Source organism: Notolepis coatsorum (assembly GCF_963971535.1).
Source record: "Notolepis coatsorum genome assembly, chromosome: 3".
In the NCBI taxonomy this organism is placed as follows: Eukaryota; Metazoa; Chordata; class Actinopteri; order Aulopiformes; family Paralepididae; genus Notolepis; species Notolepis coatsorum.
This window is the reverse complement of record NC_140167.1, coordinates 31143588-31166313: the sequence shown is the minus strand read 5'-3', so window position 1 is coordinate 31166313 and position 22726 is coordinate 31143588. Positions and strand designations below refer to the sequence as shown.

Here is a 22726-nt window from a genome sequence, read left to right as displayed (position 1 = left end):
CGTACAATGTGTACATGAAGACGTATTGTCTGACGGCGTGTTGTCGGCTGAACCTGAGACTTGCATGACTTTTGAGGCTGTAAATGTTTTGTTTAAATTTCTAATGTTTGTAAACAGAAAACAGACCTGACCTATGTTTTGAATTATGAAAGAGCCCAAAAAAAGAGCTTATTTTTACTTTCTCAATGACAAGTGAGAATATACCCAAAGTTTATTATGGTCAAATAGATTGTGGTTTGTAAATGGAGAATTCTTACAGAGTGTGTTTTACATATAATATAATATAGTATGTGTCTCAAGTGGTCTTTTCTTCTGTTGTTGCGATCAGGGGGAGGAGGACAGTGGGGGGCAGAGCACCCCCTGGCTGCAGGACTGTGTGGTGTCCCTGTCGCCCTGCTCAGACCTGCTGGTGGTGGCCAGAGAACACAAGGCCGTCTTCCTTTCAGGTCTCAACACACACACACACACACACACACACACACACACACACGCATGCTAGGGATGCACCAATATCACTTTTCCATAAACGTTTAAGTATTGGTCGATACTAGGGGTGTAAAGGTACACGTATCCATACCGAACCGTTTCAGTGTGTACCGTACCGAACGAATACAACGGTATGTTAACCACTAACGACCGCCCACCGGGGTCTGTTTTTTCCGCAATCGAATATAATTGTTATTATTTAAAATGTTTTACAAGTCGATTATTAATTTCAATATAGAATATTCGTTGACAGCCCTACAAGTACAATTAGTTACTGCACACTACATCACCCCTGAATGGAACATGGAAAGCCAAACTTTCCCCCACTGTACCGAAAACCCGTACCGAACCTTGACTTCAAAACCGAGGTACGTACCGTACCGTAGTTTTTGTGTACCGTTACACCCCTAGTCGATAACAAAAGTACCAATGTGATCTGTCACTTTTTCTGAACAACTAGATTAGTTTGGAGTCACTGGACAAAAACGATTGAGATAGAAAAGGAGTTGTTTACATGCACACAATGGTAGCAGATTTTAGTATTTGTGGTAAAGTCTCTGATGCATCCACTCACACACTATGGTAATTTCCCCAGTGACAGGAGCAGGATTGTTTAATCACGTTTCCTACTTCCAAGACCTCACAGGAGAAGATAACACGTGGTCGGTGAGAGTGAAACACAACAGGACCCTTTCTTCCTCATCCCACCCTAGGCTGAATTTCTACTTCCAAAAGACGTCAGTGGTTGGAAGGAGAAGACAGGTTTTTTCTCTCGCTCAGCTGGTCATACCTTTTTGTCCTGCTATGAGGTGAATTTGCAGTGAATTTGCTGCAGGAAGTGTGAAGCATGTCACATGCTTGTCCAATCACTGGGAAAACTGGCATACCGCAGACAACATCACATCAAAAGTTGTTTATTATTGTTATTTTTATTATTATTATTTTAAGCCTATTTCTGATCTGTCCTTTCAGTTCACCACAAAAACACTTTTTGAGATATCGCAAGCAGAACATTTAAAGGGATAGTTCTGATTTCTGCACCGCTAGCCCCCATTTCTTACAGTACTCAACACAATCCATGCTGCTCCTCATACTAGCTCCAGATAGTTAGCCACAAACCAATGCAAAGTCAATGGGGTCACACTCCTGACTGTACAAGCTGACTGAGGCTAGCTGAAATGGACTCCACAGTGCACACAGAGTAGATCTCAGTGAGCCTCAGTCAGCTCGTACAGACAGTTATTTAGTTTTTTCCTTTAATTTGTCACTTGTTTCTATATATATTACAGCCAAATGGCGGACGCACGACAGCGGCAGAGAGGAGATGACCCTGGCTGTGTCCTGGAGTGGCACCCTGAGCACGGAAGAGGGGTGAGAGATATTTCTTCTTCTTCAAAAAGCGGTTTGATTGAACCCGTTGGCTAACTGCACTGTCCCTGTAACAGTATTATAATCAGTACTCGGCACTGTTCCTGTAACAGTATTATAATCAGTACTCTGCACTGTTCCTGTAACAGTATTATAATCAGTACTCTGCACTGTTCCTGTAACAGTATTATAATCAGTACTCTGCACTGTCCCTGTAACAGTATTATAATCAGTACTCTGCACTGTCCCTGTAACAGTATTATAATCAGTACTCTGCACTGTCCCTGTAACAGTATTATAATCAGTACTCTGCACTGTTCCTGTAACAGTATTATAATCAGTACTCTGCACTGTTCCTGTAACAGTATTATAATCAGTACTCTGCACTGTCCCTGTAACAGTATTATAATCAGTACTCTGCACTGTTCCTGTAACAGTATTATAATCAGTACTCTGCACTGTTCCTGTAACAGTATTATAATCAGTACTCTGCACTGTCCCTGTAACAGTATTATAATCAGTACTCTGCACTGTCCCTGTAACAGTATTATAATCAGTACTCTGCACTGTCCCTGTAACAGTATTATAATCAGTACTCTGCACTGTTCCTGTAACAGTATTATAATCAGTACTCTGCACTGTTCCTGTAACAGTATTATAATCGGTACTCTGCACTGTTCCTGTAACAGTATTATAATCAGTACTCTGCACTGTCCCTGTAACAGTATTATAATCAGTACTCTGCACTGTTCCTATAACAGTATTATAATCAGTACTCTGCACTGTTCCTGTAACAGTATTATAATCAGTACTCTGCACTGTCCCTGTAACAGTATTATAATCAGTACTCTGCGCTGTCCCTATAACAGTATTATAATCAGTACTCTGCACCTGTAACAGTATTATAATCAGTACTCTGCACTGTCCCTGTAACAGTATTATAATCAGTACTCTGCACTGTCCCTGTAACAGTAGTATAATCAGTACTCTGCACTGTTCCTGTAACAGTATTATAATCAGTACTCTGCACTGTTCCTGTAACAGTATTATAATCAGTACTCTGCACTGTCCCTGTAACAGTATTATAATCAGTAGTCTGCACTGTTCCTATAACAGTATTATAATCAGTACTCTGCACTGTTCCTATAACAGTATTATAATCAGTACTCTGCACTGTTCCTGTAACAGTATTATAATCAGTACTCTGCACTGTTCCTGTAACAGTATTATAATCAGTACTCTGCACTGTTCCTGTAACAGTATTATAATCAGTACTCTGCACTGTCCCTGTAAAGAGTATTATAATCAGTACTCTGCACTGTTCCTGTAACAGTATTATAATCAGTACTCTGCACTGTCCCTGTAACAGTATTATAATCAGTACTCTGCACTGTCCCTGTAACAGTATTATAATCAGTACTCCGCACTGTTCCTGTAACAGTATTATAATCAGTACTCTGCACTGTCCCTGTAACAGTATTATAATCAGTACTCTGCACTGTCCCTGTAACTAACAGTATTATAATCAGTACTCTGCACTGTTCCTGTAACAGTATTATAATCAGTACTCTGCACTGTCCCTATAACAGTATTATAATCAGTACTCTGCACTGTTCCTGTAACAGTATTATAATCAGTACTCTGCGCTGTCCCTATAACAGTATTATAATCTACTCTGCACTGTCCCTGTAACAGTATTATAATCAGTACTCTGCACTGTCCCTGTAACAGTATTATAATCAGTACTCTGCACTGTCCCTGTAACAGTATTATAATCAGTAGTCTGCACTGTACCTGTAACAGTATTATAATCAGTACTCTGCACTGTTCCTGTAACAGTATTATAATCAGTACTCTGCACTGTCCCTGTAACAGTATTATAATCAGTACTCTGCACTGTTCCTGTAACAGTATTATAATCAGTAGTCTGCACTGTTCCTGTAACAGTATTATAATCAGTACTCTGCACTGTCCCTGTAACAGTATTATAATCAGTACTCTGCACTGTTCCTGTAACAGTATTATAATCAGTACTCTGCACTGTTCCTGTAACAGTATTATAATCAGTACTCTGCACTGTTCCTGTAACAGTATTATAATCAGTACTCTGCACTGTTCCTATAACAGTATTATAATCAGTACTCTGCACTGTCCCTGTAACAGTATTATAATCAGTACTCTGCACTGTTCCTGTAACAGTATTATAATCAGTAGTCTGAATGAGTATGGATGGTGTCTTTGAGAAATCCCACTGAGCTTGAGATGTGAACTCGCAGTAGAACTAACTCTTCCTGCTCTGTGTGTGTGTTTGATTTTTCTTCAGGGAGTGTGTGAGCAGTGTTATCTGTATACCCCTGGCGAGCCAGAAGAGGTAAGTTACTTTGTGTGTTTGTGAATATTCGCATTGTGTGTATACTCCCATGGCATGAGCAAGTGTTAACACTGTGTGTGTGTGTGTGCGTGTGCAGGAGTTCAACAGGCCGGCCTGACTGGACGTGCATTGTAGTGGGCTTCTCTTCGGGCTATGTGCGCTTCTACACTGAGGTACAACAGCAACGTACAGCACAATCTCATCCACATTACGTAGACTCTGGACACACACAGATGATATCAATCTTCTTGCCGGACTCTGGGGACAGGCGCGTGCACACATAGAGCCCAAGGGGTGCTTGAGCACCTGCCTTTTTGAGCCTCATAAAAAAAGTGCCCTTTTAAAAAATTTAAATAGATTTAAATAGATTTCCGTTACCGTTACGCATATAGACTGCCCTTCCAACTGAAAAATGTCAGGATAGAATCAAAATATTAGGTAAAGAGAGAGAGATGCCCCATATTCCATTGCAGTTTGCACGGCCTCCTCAGCGTGCCTCTCCACGGACCTATATATTTTATGCATAGCGTGGGTGGTGATGATGATGATGATAGAAACCGCTGTGGCGCATACAGTTGCTGGTATTACACTCACTGAGGGACACGAAGAAGTCGAGTCCAATGGGATTTGGGAATCTCAAATACAAATCGGGATTGGAATAAAAAAGGCATTTATATTAAACAATACAGAATATACAGCACTTCTTGGGGTCTGTAGGGTAAGCACTTATTCCCTCCCCCCTGAACATTTATGGAGATGTATGGGCCTTTTAAGTCAGTGATAAAAGTGTCTTTCAAGGATAAGTGAGCTCCTGCACTGATTATTATTGTTCAATATTCAATATTTGATCACCAAACCCCCCAAAAAGCATAAAAAGGGGGCGCGCTATGCGCGCTCGGTTAAAAGACACAGGTATAGTGCCCTTTTCAGCCTTTGAGCACCTGCCCCTCTAAAGTCCTGTGCACGTCCCTGTCTGGGGAAGATGGCAAATAAGTATATTTCCCAAAATGTTGGAATGTTTAAAGGTCTGTAAATCATCAGTAAATTCAACGTCAGGAAAAGCGCAGCCTTGTCACCAGACAGCAGAATATTGTTGTTTTGAGAATGCTTCAAATTGATTAAGAGAAGGGGTTGACAGCCAAACGTGAAACTCACGGAAACCTGTCATGTTTTTTCAGAGCGGAGTTCTGCTCCTGGCTCAGCTGCTGAACGAAGACCCTGTGTTGAGGCTGAAGTGTCGCACTTACGAAGTCCCACGTCACCCCGGAGTGACTGAGCAGGTAACACACACACACACACACACGCACACACACACACACACACACACACACACACACACACACACACACACACACATACACATACACATACACACATACACACACACACACACACACACACACACACACACACACACACCTTCACCTTCTTCCATCTCATAACCGGCTGATAACTGCTTCCATTACTTTTACTCTTTCGAACTCTAGTGACTTAGGGGTCATTGGTAAAAGATTATTGAGATGTAATCTCCATTTTTCTGAGAGAGATTTGTCATTTGTCTTCTTATCTGTGGGGAAAAAAAGACACAAATCAAGCATGTTCAATATGTTCCGTGTGGCTATTTATATCGGATTCCAGTGTTTGGAAAATGTTCTTTCGCTTGGTAACAGGACTACAATGAAGGGGTTCAATTCCAAAATGCAACAATACATCCATTATGGAGGACAGTTGTTTATTCATCTCCTCTCCTCCTTCTCTCCTCCTCCTCAGCATGAGGAGTTGAGCATCCTGTACCCTGCTGCTCTGGTCACCATCGATGGCTTCAGTTTGTTTCAGTCTCTGCGCGCCTGCCGCAACCAGGTGGCACGAGGTACCTGCCATCACTCTGTGTGTGTACTTATATTATTATACTTGTAAGGATGAGTTTGAGAGGTGAGGACATCTAGGCCTGTCCTCATTTTAAAAGGGGTAATTTCCTCTCGAGACACAGAACACGTTGGTATGTTTTATGGCTCATTATTACATGTGCTCCACCCGACAGAATGGTTGGACTCAGCTTAGAAATGGGTGAAATGCCCCTTAAGGTTAGATTTAATGTTATGATAATGGAAAGGGGTAAGGGACTAGGGTGAATGTAATGGTAAGGGTATGGTTAGGGACTAGGGTGAATGTAGTTGTACGGTTTAAGGTAAGGGACTAGGGTGAATGTAGTTGTTGTAAGGGACTAGGACTAGGGTGAATGTAGTTGTAATGGTAACGGTTAAGGTAAGGGACTAGGGTGAATGTAGTTGTAATGGTAAGGGTTACGGTAAGAGACTAGGGTGAATGTAGTTGTAATGGTATGGTTAGGGGCTAGGGTGAATGTAGTTGTAATGGTAAGGGTTAAGGTAAGGGACTAGGGTGAATGTAGTTGTAATGGTAAGGGTTAAGGTAAGGGACTAGGGTGAATGTAGTTGTAAGGGTTAAGGTAAGGGACTAGGGTGAATGTAGTTGTAATGGTAAGGGTTAAGGTAAGGGACTAGGGTGAATGTAGTTGTAATGGTAAGGGTATGGTTAGGGGCTAGGGTGAATGTAGTTGTAGTGTGTTTTGTGTAAAAAAGAATAGTAGTTTGAGTTGTTACCATGAGTTAATGAGCACATCTTTCTCACTCGCTGGCTGGGTGGACAGAGATTGCCACAAGGGACTCAGGTACAGAGAGGAACACACACACACACACACACACACACACACACACACACACACACACACACACACACACACACACTAGAGCTGAGTTGTGTCTAGGGGTTAGGAGCTAAGCTTCTAGTTCTTGTTTTGCTTCTAGTGGTGCTTTGTGGGTGTGGGTGTGTGGTGTGAGACTGCAATGTAAAGACAGTGGCACTGTTTTGACACAGCTTCAAACAAGGCTACTGATTAATAATAATGTCCAATTAATATGTGTCAAAAACAGTGGTATTGTCCTTAATTTGGTGTTTCCTGAATTGACTTCTCATCTAACCATTTGCTGCCCCCCTCCTTCCCTCTAATGATAATCTATTCTCCTCTGCTCTCTTCTCCTCTGCTCTCCCTCCCTCCCTCCCTCCCTCCCTCCCTTCCTCCCTCCCTCCCTCCTCCTTTCCTATCCTTTCCTCTTCTCTTCTCCGCTCCTCTCCTCCCTCCTTCCCTCTCTTCTCCTCCCGTCCTCTCTTTCCTCTCATCTCCTGTCCTCTCCTTCCTCTCCCCTCCCTTCTCCTCTCTCCCTCCTCCTCTCCCCATCCAGCGGCAGCAGCAGGAAGTGATGTAATCCAGCCTCCTCCGCTGGCCTATAAGAAGTGGGGTCTGCAGGACATGGAGACCATTGTAGATCACAGCAGTGTGGGTGAGAGACCTAGACAAAGGGATGGAAGGAGGAAGAGAGAGAGAGAGAGAGAGAGAAGGGGGGGGGGAGAAACACCCACACTATGTCAGGTTCTCTTTCTCTGTTGGGAAAACAATGTCCTGTTACTAGGCTTAGTATTGATGGCTTTTTCACGCATTGATAACCAGGATTCTTTACGCTCTGTGGTGCAGCCCCAACGGCCTCCAGCGTGTGACTAGTCTATAGGGTACCCTATACAACCTGGTGCTCACATTAAAGTGAGTGGCTATTCCTATTTTAGTTGACATAACATTACAGATTGAGTTAGGGGGGGGGGGGTCACGATTAATCGACTGAATCGAATAAATCAATTAGAAAAGATAATCGATCAAAAATGATAGCATCAATGCTTCAAAACATTTCAATGGTGGCAGTTAAATGTTCCAATGCGTCTAGTCTGACAGAAATACAAAAGAAGAAGAATAATTTCATTCAGAAGCAGTGTTGTGCTAGTTACTGAAAAATAGTAACTCAGTTACTTTACTAGTTACTTCATTTCAAAGTAACTTCGTTACTGTACTAGTTACTTACACCCAAAAGTAATGAGTTACTGTGAAAAGTAACTATTTAGTTATTTAAAAAAAAGATAAAAAAAAAAGATTGCTCCAGAGTCCCATGCCCTATAGTACTCAAAATCGGTTGATCAACTTGACAGTTTCCATTCACATCACCGAACTCTGCTAAGCAATGTGGTCTAGATACAAACACAAATCTGACACAAACAAATGTTGTCCCGAGTCATAATAAGAAGTGCGCCGGTTGAAGGAACAGCCTTGATGTCGCCGGAGCGTTTCATTATAACCATTATAATTCAAGGGTACTACGACTATGCTTGCACCTCATGGTACCAAAGCACCTCAAAGGCGCTTAAAACAAAATTACAAACATCACAAAACAAACTGGTCAGACTACTACTTGACCTGAACCCCAGAACCCACCTCACCCCTGCCCACTTTGACAACCTAGGATGGCTTAGAGTAGACGACAGAGTACAGCAACTTGCAATGGGCCTGGTCTACAAGATACACTATACGACCGGGGTACCCATGTACATGTCAAAATACTTCCCAAAGGTCAGTGAATACCACAACCACTACACCAGAGGAAGCTCAACAAATCATGTAAAACCCAGATTCGGCTCAAACAAGGGACTAAACACGTTTCGCAATTATGCCACAACAATGTGGAACGCCCTACCCAAAGCTAGCGGTAACAGTACTGTATATTTGAATACCGTTTATGTCACAAATGTATCAGTACTAAATACCTATATGTCCCTATGCCATAAATGTCATGTATGTTGTGTATGTCATAAATGTCTATATGAATTGAAAATGGGGGACCCTGATGGAAACAAGACAAACGTCTTTCTCTGGTCTGCATCCCCTTAACAATTGTATGTATTGAGCCGTACTGTATTGTACCCATTCTGCAATCTGTTAAATAAAGTTTTCATTCATTCATTCATTCACCATCTTGCAAGTTGCAACGTTGTTTAAGATATCAATCAAAGCATTGCAACGTTAGAATAGTTAGGATATCAATTGTGCATGAAAGGACTATATTTATATTGTTTGGTTAGTATTATATGAGATTCCCTGGCAGATTTCGTACAGTCAAAATCCGTTGATCAACTTGAGTTTCACTCACCAAAGTCTGCGGTGGTTGAGATGTAGTAACGTTACGTTAGTCCAGTTGACTCCAGCAGCGCCTCAAACATGTTCTTTATCTCGTTTCCATGTTGTATATTAATTATCTCTCCAAGTAGTTGCTAAATGGTTTGTTAGTTTGTTACTGCATTCTTTGTATGTAGATTCATAGCGAGCGTTTGTTTTGTTTACAATAGAGAGGGTCTATTTCTTTCCGTAGCCGCATTTCTTGCGCACTTCTGATTGGCCAGTGGCCAGACTCGCCTCGTATCATTCTACGCGGGTGGGGATGAGGATAATAATAATAATAATAATCACTACCGCTCGCTATCAATCTACGCCGTATATAACGCAAATAACGCAGTGACGAACCATTCAGTAACGTAAGTAGCGTTACTGAATTTCAAAAGTAATGCGTTTGAGTACTAGTTGCGGCAAAAAGTAACTTCGTTTCTGTAACGCGTTACTTTGTAACGCGTTAGTCCCAACACTGTTCAGAAGTGCTAATATTGTTCAAATTATGCTCTAAAATACAAATTCAAACATATTTAAATGAAAATATTCAATTGTCTTATTTTGGGGGATGAAAATGTATTGTTTAAATGGATCAATTTATTGTTAAAATAATCGTTAGTAACAGCTCTAGATTTAATGCAACATTTCAGAGCTTAGCACTGTGCTATGTGCCATCAGCTAGCTTGTATGTATGTGCCATCAGCTAGCTTGTATCTATGTGCCATCAGCTAGCTTGTATCTATGTACCATCAGTTATCTTGTATCTATATGCCATCAGCTAGGTTGTATATATGTGCTTGCCTTGTATTAAAGAGCTGTCATAGGTTTGAAAGAGACTACTCAACAAGCGTTTAGGCGGCTAACATACAGCAAGCAAGCTAGGCTTCCCTAAAACACTGTGACCAGACGTCCCGGTTTTGTCTGCGACTGTCCAGGTTTTATGCTTTGTCTGTAAAACGCTAACATATTACGGTTTTCAACATTCGCTACCAAATTGTCCCGATTTTAACCAATAGAAAAACATCAACAATGCACCACACTTCTGAATTCAACACTGATTTGTCTGTATGTCAATCAATGTTGTTGTCAAAGTGGTCACTGTTTTAACCAGTAGAAAAACATCAACAATGCACCTCGCATCTTACTTGATTATTTCTCTATAATGTTTCCCTCTCTCTCTCTCTCTCTCTCTCTCTCTCTCTCTCTCTCTCTCTGTCTCTCTGTCTCTCTGTCTCTATGTCTCTCTGTCTCTCTGTCTCTCTGTCTCTCTGTCTCTCTGTCTCTCTGTCTCTCTCTCTCTCTCTCTCTCTCTCTCTCTCTCTCTCTCTCTCTCTCTCTCTCTCTCTCTCTCTCTCTCTCTCTCTCTTTCTCTCTTTCTCCTCGCCAGGTATCATGACTCTGTGTGTGTTTGACCAGATGAAGAACGCGTCTGTCCTGGGGGGGTTCCATGCCAATGTCAAGGGCAGCCCCCGGCCATGAGCCAATACATCACCGTAGGGGGCGGGCCCTACACCGGCTTCTACTACGCCGTAGAGGTAGGGGGGGACGCCTGTGTGGGTGTGTTGGGTTGGAGGGGGGGGGGGGGGGGGGGGGGTGCTGGGGGGGCTCAGCACTGGTAGAAAATGTAACTTAATTCTAGGGGTGGGATTCGCCAGAGACCTCACGATACGATACTATTGCGATACTTGCATCACGATACGATAGTATCGCGATACTAAATATATTGCGATACGCTGAGTATTGCGATTTTTTTTTTTTTTTTGGATCAAATTTAATTTATTACCTTTTTTCAACTGCAAAGTAAAACTTTGTCAACATGTTTTATCTAATAAAATAAAGTTCAGTCTGTTCATCTCACTTCAATCATTTTTATTGCAGAACATGGTATTTTCTCAAGCAGACAGATGTAAACACTGTAATCTGTGTTGCATGTACCTGACAAACTGAACTGTTTGTATTACAGTCATATTCCAACTTAACTGAATGCACATGTGTGTGTGTGTGGACTACTGTACTATTACAGGTATTGAAATGAACAATAACACTATGTAACAACCATCAAATGCACTCACAGCACACACATCCACACGCACACACTCACTTTAAACAAACAACTCACTGCAGCACCCACTTTACACACTTTAGAACACCTAAACACACTTTATATTTATTGGTAAAGAATTTGCACTACAACCCATACCTCATTACACCTTACTGTAAATTGTACCTCATCCCATTTCTGCTTTGCACTATATAGTATATTGTATATTAGTATATTGTATGGTAACTCAGTTACTTCTACTCTGCATTGAACATTGTACATATGTACATACTGAACACTTGTGTCCACGTATGTGACTTCTATTTTTACTTGCTATACTTATTTTATTTTATACTTATCTATTTTTGTCTAGCACAGTCTCTTGAGCGTAATAGAAAGAAGCATTTTGTATAAAAGTATTCTGTACTTCTGTATGACAACTAATAAAGAAACTTGAAACTTGAACTTCCTTATAAAAAAAAAAAAAAAAATTATGAATAATTAAATATCTATACTTGGCGTCCCTGTATCGATACAGTATCGCCACGCAAATTATCGCGATACTACTACGTATCGATTTCCCCCCCCACCCCTACTTAATTCACTATTAAATTCTTAGTTGGCTCGCATGATGGATTGATTTTTGAAAGATCGATGATTGATTCATACTATGTGCAACTTCTTGCGTCAACTTGTTTTTAGTCAGCTAGCTACCATAAACATCTGGGTTACTGTTTTACTCTCAGTGGTAAAGGGTCAGTTTCCGAACAGTTTGGTTAGTACAGTGTCCTGTCCTGGTTCTATTGTTGTGGGTAAATACAGTCTTCTACAAGTAAACACTGTTTTCTCCATCTCTCCAGGGCAGCTCCCAACCTCTCCTCTCCCACGTAGCTCTGGCTGTGGCCAGCAAACTCACATCAGCCTTGTTCAGTGCTGCCAGGTGTGTGCGTGTGCCTGTGTGCATGTGACACATTTTTAATAGATCCTCTTGACTTTTATTAAATGTATCCTGCAACTGTTATATGCTCTAGTATGCAGGCATGTGTGTGAGTTTTTGCCTGTGCGTAGATGCACCAGCAGATTCCCCTGGTATGCTGGTATCAGCCCAAAATCAGATAGGGGTCCTCCGTATGGGACTTTCATCAGGCCAGTAGGGAACATTACGTCATAGTGACAGGTTGTGTAGAGATAAGTGTCTCCGTCCTTGTGTTGCACTTCTTCCTTTAAAGTGGAGATGATGCCCTTGACTTTGATCACTCAAAACGGGGTCTTTTCTCACATGTAGCTCTAGCTCAGAGGTGCCTAAAACGTTTGATACTCTATGTGGCATACCAAGGGCCAAATGTAGTATAGATGATGGGCCAACATTCTTTTTAGTATACTCCTTTCTGTTTGATAATATGCTTTGTAATAAATAAGCATGTTTTAAAAAGAAAATCACTCCTTAAATACAGCTCGTTAAAATACTTAAACAGACCAAACTGAATATTTTATATAACTCACTCTTTGTGGGGCCAAAACTAAGGTTGCTCAGGGCCAAATGTACTTTGCCCAGACCTGCTCTGGAATGAGCAGATGAAATTGCTACCAGCCTAAATGTACCCCAGTGTGTGTGTGCGTGCGTGTGCATGTGTGTGTGCGTGCACGCGCGTGTGTGTGTCTTTCCCACCCAGACAGCACTGCCTTTCCTCCTCAATCACACCAAAGTGGTCTCTGGGGGGCTGTTTTCTCCTGAATGGACAATACAATACAATACCACTGTACCAGCAGCAGCCACACCACAGCTAAATCGATACAGTGAAATATAGTCTGCCAGATCAACCATATCAATCTGTTTTTAATGTCTTCCTCCATCATCACTCTCGCTCGTTCTCTCTGTCTCTGTCTTTCTCACACACACACACACACACACACACACACACACACACACACACACACACACACACACACACACACACACACACACACACACACACACACACACACACACACTCTCCTGCTCTATATCTCTGTCTGCTCACTGGCTGTCTCTGCTTTATTACTTAAACCCCCCATATCTCTTTCCGTCTTCTTCTCTCTCTCTTTCATTCTTTGACTTAGGTCTTATCTCTGTCTGTCCATCGACCTATTGATCTGTCTGTCTGTCTGTATGTCGAGCTAGGTAGTTGTCTGTCTGTCTGTGTATCTTATATTCCTTCTTCAGTCGTAAACATACTATATATGTGTCTGTATGTGTGTCTGTCATACTGTGGAACTCTCTATGTTGTTGATACATGTTTGCACCATTGTCACCAAGACACATTCCTGTAACTGTTTCTGTGATTATTCATTGTAATTGGTGAATAATGTTTTGATCGCTCTCTCTCTCGCTCTCGCTCTCTCTCTCTCTCTTTCTCTCTCTCGCTCTCTCTCTCAGCGGTTGGTTAGGGTGGAAGAATAAGAGCGAGGAAGAACCGTCTCATAAACAGAAGCCTAAGGTGGAGGCGGCTACACCCCTGGCCGTCAGGTAACCAATCACAACCCCTCAACCAGAGGAGACCAGCACCTGTCATTGTTGTCAAAAGAGTGAACTGGGTTTCCAAGGTGCTTCAGCAGAAACTCGCCAGAAACCTTGGCATTTTAAGAATCTAATCGAATAAAAATTAAACTGCTGTAATCATTCAATATTGATGTTTTTGATACATTTTCCCAGCCCTACTTATTATTATCACTGAATAATACTGGTCAAGTGGAGCTGTCACTCTAGATTTTTTTTGTTTTCTCCTTTTCATTAACCCTATCCTCCTCTCCCCAAGGTTTGGTCTTCCAGACTCTCGTCGCCATGGCGAGACCATCTGTCTGTCCCCCTGCAACACCCTGGCAGGAGCCACGGACGACTTCGGCCGAGTTACCCTGCTGGACGTGTCTCGAGGCATCGCCATCCGCATGTGGAAGGGTTAGGGGAGATACTATACTATATTACATTTTGTTAGCCTCATACGATAATTGCCTAAGTAATTTTTCAAGATTTTTGGAATAGAAGAAAAAGCTAATTTTCCAGCAAATGTCTACGAGTTTTTTATTTATATTTTGAAAATATGTTCCACAAGGTGTATCAACAAGTTTGCAAAAACACAACAACCATTGCGTAACAAAATAAGGTGACTTTTAAACAAAATATGTCATGACTTAGGCATTTCTTCCTCGTACATACATACATGTCATACACTAAGGCAGTTGTTATACTTGCCTAAGTCATGCGATCGCCATCTGTGTATGTAACGTTAAAATGCACAAGTCACACGAGTGGGTTAGGCAGATGGGGATTTTTCAACGTAACAATCTTTCTGATTGGCTGAGGACATAGGCACTAAGCCATGGCGATGCAGCAGTGTGAGGAGATTACAGTTAGGCAGAAATCTCAATTTGTTCAAGAAATTACTTCGGCAATTATCGTATGAGGCTAACGATTTGTTTTTCTGTTGTATCTGATCTGGATAAGAGATCCTAGTCAGAGGACTTAGGCTCATAATTGATTCCAGTGTCTAGATCCCATCGCCGAAAGGACCTTGGTTTTGAATTTTTTTTTTGTTATGGTCGACTCCTCTTGGGGGCATGACTTTGTCGATACATACTGTATTGTTATTTGTGCAGAACTTGTCAACCAAAGAAACTTTTCCCCTGGAGATGGAGAGCTTCGCTGTACATGCTGTCTAGAAACGGGTGCATGTTGCCAAATTGCATATTCATAGATCCTTGCATTCTTAATGAGGGTAAAGGTGTAGAGATGGCCCATCTATTCAGTGCCAGCATTAAACTAATGGAGTCCTTCATCTTGTTTGTAGAGCTATAACTATATTCTATATTATAGCTATGGATACAATACTATGGTAGTTTGACACAAAGTTTCTTCCGGTCAAGATGCAAAAAAGAAAAAAAATTTCCATCCATACGTTCCCGTTTTATACCGTGGTGAATATAAGTATGGTTTTAGAGCGGTCTCGGGTAACTCCTGGGAGGCTGGTAATAGCATGCGACGTGTATTATACTAAATGCAGACCATGATGTTCCATTATGAATGCATGAAAGGGTGGGGGGGGTAATGTTACAGTAACACTTTCGGATCGCAATGAAGGCATGCTCAGATCAACGCAAGATTGATATCATATAGCCCTTACCTTGACTAGGATGTGCCCCAAAAAGAATATTCCAATTATCTGATCGCCATTCCAAGTAATTATGTCCATCGTGTCGCCAACGTAATCCATCACAAAACACGTATCGGGAGTACTTGATTCTTCTCAATCCGATCGGGACAACCGCTTCACTTGCGTGTTAACACGTACTCTCAACGGTCGGGCCTCAGAAACGTGTTAACACGTGAATGGCCCTAAATGTGTTAAGGGTTTGAAATACATCTGGAGGGGATCTTTATGTTCAGAGTTAAGGTAATTGATTGGTTCATGAACAAGCTTTTGGGTGAAAATTATTATAAATTACAGTTTTTGAGCTGTGAGTGACACCCCCTTCCAGGTCACTTTACATCCAGGTGCTGTGATCTAAATACTACTGTACCATAGTGCATACTTGCAGAGTGCTTCATGTCTCTCCTGTCAGCCCTGTATATTGTCTGATGAAGCAGGACTGTAACTGTATTTCTCTCCAGGTTACCGTGACGCCCAGCTGGGCTGGGTGCAGGTGTCTGAGGGACGTGGCGACCGGGAGTCCTCCCCATCGGCGACCCTCCCCCGACGCCACGCCCAGTTCCTGGTCATCTATGCCCCCCGCAGGGGAATCCTGGAGGTGTGGGGCACCCAGCAGGGGCCCCGAGTAGGAGCCTTCACTGTGGGCAAACACTGCAGGTACAAACACACACACACACACACATCTGGGTTCTACAGTGTTACCGTTTTAGCAGACTCAGTATGAGATCACCCCCTCCTGTGGGCCAAGCTCTTGATATTCTGATAACGCCTTGGTTATTTACAAGGAGCCGTCTCTCTAGGCGGTCAGGTGGCGTAGCGGAGATTGCGTTTGTCACCAACGCCGGAGGCGCTGGATTCGCCTGTTCGAATCCAGCTCCCGGCGTGTCACCAGCTTGGCTGGCCGTTCACACTAATACAATTGGCAGTATTAGAGGGTGGGAAAGCTGGCGGGGTGGGTCCGGGTCGTTGTAAACAGTGACTCCTACAGTTCGGTCGGGGCGCCTGCTCAGCGCGGATAGGATCTAAGGGGGGTAGTGTGATCCTTCCACACGTTACACCCTCTCAGTGAGAGTCCGCGCTGCCAGGTGAAAAGAAGCGGTTGATTGGCTAGACGTGTGTCGGAGGAAGCACGTGATAGCCTCCACTCTCCCAGACCGACTGTGGGGGGTAAGTGCGCAGCGACCAGGAAGGGGATTGGGAATTGGCATAACGACTAAACATTGGGATGGGAGAAAATCGGAGGAAAAAGGAGGGGGAAAAAGATCAACAAAAAAAAAACAAGGAGCCGTCTCTTCTACTGTATTTTCACTGAGATACAATAACTAATTCATTTGAAAAGTTCCAAGAAAAGGCCATGCTACCAAATCAGCTGCCTTTTAGCAGAAACTGATGTGTGGCGCGTGTGCATGTGTGTGTGTGCGTGTGTTTGTTTGTCCAGGTTGCTGTATGCAGGCTACCGTCTGATGGGGGTGAACAGTGTGACCAGTCAGGGCTGGCAGCTCCACACGCAGCAGCTGTGTCTTCTGGACCCCATCACTGGAGCCCTGAGGATCATCACTGTACCCTTCCACCTGGCCCTCAGGTTGGTATGCACGCACGCAGAAGTGAAACCCTTCCAGGGGTGCGTTCCAAAGGTTTATAGACCCGTGCTCGTCTCCCTTCCTTGCGTCTCATCCTCGATTCCTCAGTGAAACATCACAGGGAAATGAGGAAGAGGCGGAGGGAAAACTAACGCGTTAGAAGAAAAAACTAAACATCCTTGTTCACTCAACAGGCCATTTTGAAGTGATGTTTGTGGGAAGAGATTTATACGTCTTAACAGCCTACATCAGAGATCTTCCACAAACAACCTCCGCTGGAGGAGACGAGCGAGGACACCCTCAGGCTCCCAGGTCTCCTACGGAGTTGGAACGGACTTAAAGACGGCAGCCATTTTTCAATTTCCAGTTCACAGAGAAAGGGATGTTTTAGTTTTTTGGAATGCACCCCGATACTTTCCTAGGCTTAGACTGTCTGATGAGAAAGGGCTCTGTCCATGGTGCTGAAGGTGTCTGCATGTGTTCTTCTGTGTCCTCATTCCTTCCAGTGACAAGAAGAGTGAGAGAGCCAAAGACATGCACCTGCTGAAGAGACTCGCCACCATCCTGAGGAGCAGAGAGGTGCCGCCAGGTGAGTGAGACTTGAGACTTATTCATTGTTCCTAATGTGGGGTTGGAAGGGTGTCCAAGTGGTACCGAGGCCGACCAATAACCGAAATGTCTCCGGTTTGATCCCAGACACTGACGAGGAGGGTGCTCAAGCTGTAAGGTGGCGGATGTTTTTTTTTTTATATCTATGGTGTTTATCAGTACCTTTTGAGCAAGGCACTTAACCCCTAGCGGCCCCAGGGGGGTACTGCAATGCCGGCAATTTTGGATTATAGTTACCACTTTTTTTGATGATTGTAATTCCATGATATGTAAATGTGTTACTTTTCAAACCTGCTCAAGAGGGACGTGCAGAAAGTCTAATACCAGTTACCTTTTGTTACACAACCATGTGAGGTTCATCTATTTGTACTCGTAGGGTGAAATCCTCAAGATGTCACAATAATGTTTTTTGTAAAATTGTATTTACATTCAACTGGCAGTTTGGTATTCTAATCTTTTTTACATTTTATTATAATTTTTCTTTTATTCAAATTATATTTGAATATTGAAATTCTGAACATTCTGACAATGCCAAAAACAACATGCTGAAATACCACGTTATTTCTCCCTCTGGAGTATGAACACAGCTGGAGAGGAGGATAGGCGGAGGTGGGGTTATCTACCTTTACTGCTCTGATGTTAAACTCCTCCCTCCTCAGATATCTTGGAAAGTGAAGCTAAGAGTGTGCTTCTGGACATCAAACACCCTGCCATTAAGAAACAGGTAAAGACACACTCACTGGTTACTACACCTGGTTAGAATACCCAGGAAACTAACATATTCATGTATTTCATTTAGTGGAGGCTTTTATCCAAAGCACCTCACGGTACCACAAGGACATGCATTGTTAGTATGGACACTGACCCCAGTGGGAATCAACCCCCTAACCTAAACCTACCTCTTGAGCTGTTGAGCATGGTTTATTATTCAAATTTAAAAAAAAAAAAAAATTGTTTTGTTTACCTTTAGGCATTGGAGTCTCTGCTGTCCAATAAGAACGCTCCAGTGTCATGCCTGACCAACATCACTCGCGCCTTATATGCCAGTCTGAAGGAACTAGGTAAGAGTATCAACTTGCTTGTGTTTGTGTGAGAATCCTGTAACTTAAGGCAACGGCACTCAGTCTCTGAGCCTAATGGAGTTCAGCTTTAAAACGATAGTGAGGCCTGACTAGACCCACAAACCCATAATGTCAGTTATTAAATTAAGAACACACCCTTAATTAACCCCAGATAGTACCATAAACATGAGGCACCCACTTTAGACACTTAGACTGTTGAGGAGTGTTCCTCTCAACAGAAGGATAGGATTAAGGTTAGAAATCGTCGCAATGTTCCTTTTAAATGCTTGCCATTGTTTATAAGTCTTCAGAAGTTCTGAAAATGTCATAACTAGGGAATTAGGGATTCGCCAACATAATGGATATCGGGCAGATATCAGGCTAAAACGGTATTGGTATCAGAGAATGTCCCAAATACTCAAATGTGAGACCAGGATTGTCGTGTAGCATGGCAGAAATCTACTTTTACATTTACGACACATACCCATTACGACACATAGGACATTGTATTTCTCTAATGGAGACAAATGTATTTCGATCTCATAAATTTTTGTCCAATGGCCTTAAACTACTGGTCTTAGTCTGTAATGGATTGGATCAGTACCTGCTAAAGGTTAGGACTCCGAATCAGTGTTGGCAGTGAAGAAGTGGTGCATCTCTACATACAGTATAATATAATGTCACAATGTAATGTATGTGTATCTGTGTGTGTGTGTGTGTATGTGTGCGTGTGCCATCGTAGACCCGGAGGCGGTGGACGAGGCGTTGCTACAGTTGTGCTCCTCTCAGCTCAAACTGCTGCAGCTCTACACAGACATCCAGCAGCTTACCTCTGACACACAAACACACACAGACTCTGAAGCTGTGAGTATCTCTCTCTCCAAGGAGGTAGCACCTTAGAAAACATGTGTCTCTCTCCGTGTGCATGTGTACTTCCTTGTTTACATCAATAATGAACTCCACTGCATTCCGTAGTACCTTTCTGGTCTGGTCAATTTCTTTAACATTTATCACCGATATGGTCTTTTTATTAAATGGTGGTTTCTGATTTTCCTCTTTATTATATTGTTTTTCCCATCGTCTTTTCTATACTACCCCCCCCCCCCCCCCCCCCCCCCCACACACACACACACACACACACACACCCCTCCACCACCACCACCATCAGTCGGACTCTCTAGCAGGTATCGAGGAGGAGTTATGTCGCGTGGGCCCCACCCTGCAGCGCTACGCTCAGCTCATCTCCACCCGCGCCAGTGTCTCCTTCGCCCAGGACGCCCCCAGCAAGCCCCTGCTCCCCCGCGCCTTCCTCTCCCAGCTGGAGTGCAATGAGGACGGGGACGTGCTGGTGGTCCGTGGGGCTGACGCAGAGTGGAACCAGCTAGGTAACCACACAAGCACACAAATACATACACACACACACACACACACACTGCACATACATACATACACACACACACATACATATACATACACACAAATGCACGCACACACTCACATTCTATATTCAGGATACTCAATATGCTGTCTTGGCGCTAGGGCTGGGCGATATGGCCTCTAAATGATATCGCGATATTTTTTGGCCATATCACGATACACGATATATACAGTCACGCCAATATGATGATTATAATAAGTCCCTGCAACATATGTTTGCATTATTAAACCATGAAGATGCTTTAAAAAATAATTTTATGAAAATGTACTAAGAGTAGTCTACTGACACACTAATAAATTTTTTTTATTTACATCTAAGACTATTTATATAAAAACTCTTGGGTGCCTAAGACTTTTGCACAGTACTGTGTTTTCTATCCACTTTAGCCAAACACACACACACATATATATATACACACTGTGAGAAAATAATAATCACACACAAAGGGATAATGGCTTATAGCAGACTTAATGATTTTAGAATATTTCAGATAATGCAATTAAATGTTTATATCATCAACTATCCAGTTAGTATTTATACTGTAACGTTTGGCTACTTTAAATCATCGAATGTAGAGAGAGAGCGAGATAGCGAGCCGGGTTTTGTAGGTTTGAGTTTAGAGCGTATAAGCTGCCGTAGGTGATGATGTCACACTCGAATGTCAACACAGGAAGTTGAACACACGGTGATGCGAACTGGATGCCCGATATGAAGAAATGAATAACCAATAAATATGAAGTTATGTTTGAACTTCTGTTGTCAAGCCTCATCAATATTACCCCACCCCCTTTCCTCACGAATGGAACTAGTGTCGTGGAGTCTGCTTTGAGCGTTTCCAGGGTTAGCAGCTAACGCTAGTTAGCTTAGCCTAGTTATGTGGGATAACTTAGTTAGCAGCTAACGTTAGCCCATTGCTTGCGTCAATTAAATTGCATGTCATTAAAGGTCCGCGCTAGTCTGTGTCTATAATGAAATGAGAGGAAAGCTCTGCGCTAAAGCAAGTCTCATCTCAAGCCGCGACGTGACAACATATACTCGATGTTCACGATATAGTAATTTACTACATCTCATGTAGAACAAGCCGCGATACATTGAGTATACTCGATATATCGCCCAGCCCTACTTGGCGCATCTAAACACCATATCCCATTTGTATTATATCTCGATCAATCAGCATCGAGTATATGACAACATATACTCGATGTTCACGATATAGTAATTTACTACATCTCATGTAGAACAAGCCGCGATACATTGAGTATACTCGATATATCGCCCAGCCCTACTTGGCGCATCTAAACACCATATCCCATTTGTATTATATCTCGATCAATCAGTTAATTGAAACAAGTGAAATGATGGCGATATGGAGAGAAAAACGTATATCACGATATGCAGAAGCCCTTCTTTCGATATCGATATATATCATGATATCTGCCTAGGCACAGAAAATAACATGTCAGATAATCCAGTTGACGTTTATCATATTGATTTGTAGTTTTTTATTCTCAAAACATTTCAGAAGTCATTTTGTGAGAAAAAGCGTTTAGCTTTTTAGCATTGATTTAGACAGCAAAATTGTAGACATTTAGTCTCATCTCAAGCCGCGACGTGACAACATATACTCGATGTTCACGATATAGTAATTTACTACATCTCATGTAGAACAAGCCGCGATACATTGAGTATACTCGATATATCGCCCAGCCCTACTTGGCGCATCTAAACACCATATCCCATTTGTATTATATCTCGATCAATCAGCATCGAGTATATGACAACATATACTCGATGTTCACGATTTATTTTACATTTAGACGTAAAAATAAAATAAATCCACAATACAATATCACAGTTAGACTATATTGGATATGAATACACCTAAAATGAATACCCTAAAATGAAATGATCCTCCACCCCATCGATTTCCTCACTTGTATTTTGAGATTTTTTTTTTTAATAACCTGACCTTCTCGTGTGTTACACAGAACCATCTGGGAAGTCATCCTTTGAAACTGTTTAGAATAGGGCTGGCACTTTAAACAGATACTGTCGTCACTTAAGCCACATCCATAGCTGCCAGTAGTTCCTCAGAGGACGCTGATTGGTCCGAACAACCGTGGTTGTAGATGTATTCTCACGTGATCTCGTGATCCCTTGAAGCCAGCTGTTGTGCAAGGTTACGATTTTAAGATGTGATTTGTCTGAGTGTTGTTGTTCTCTGTGCAGGGAGCTTCCTGTTCTGGAGTTGTCTTTCAGGACAGAGTCCACTCCAGAGAGTATGTGACACACTGCAGCAGGCTGGCATTAGCCCTCAGCAACTACTGGTGAGACTCTCTGGAACTCTCTCTAGGAACTCTCTGTTTCTCTGTCTGCCCTCTCTTTATCTCATTCTTTCTTTCAGTCAGTAATTAATAAATAAAGCAGTCGGTCCCCCACCCATTGTCTGTTTCCTCTCTTGAGACAGGGGAATGTAAAGTTATCATGTCATTGTAACGTGTGTGTGTGTGTGTGTGTGTGTGTGTG

At 42.5% G+C, this 22726-nt stretch overlaps 1 protein-coding gene across 1 annotated transcript in view; it reads left to right on the top strand.

Moving 5' to 3' along the window:
* Positions 1–22726, top strand: part of rab3gap2 (RAB3 GTPase activating protein subunit 2 (non-catalytic)) — a 45921-nt gene that overhangs the window by 7927 nt on the left and 15268 nt on the right. Inside the window, 20 exon segments of the mRNA XM_084309711.1 lie at positions 329–446; positions 1776–1857; positions 4178–4225; positions 4323–4398; positions 5404–5505; positions 5996–6095; positions 7486–7584; positions 10675–10749; positions 10752–10822; positions 12189–12268; positions 13745–13834; positions 14124–14263; positions 15974–16169; positions 16951–17094; positions 17599–17681; positions 18361–18425; positions 18672–18762; positions 19505–19626; positions 19931–20147; positions 22430–22527. Coding sequence (XP_084165837.1) covers positions 329–446; positions 1776–1857; positions 4178–4225; positions 4323–4398; positions 5404–5505; positions 5996–6095; positions 7486–7584; positions 10675–10749; positions 10752–10822; positions 12189–12268; positions 13745–13834; positions 14124–14263; positions 15974–16169; positions 16951–17094; positions 17599–17681; positions 18361–18425; positions 18672–18762; positions 19505–19626; positions 19931–20147; positions 22430–22527 — 2097 coding nt within the window.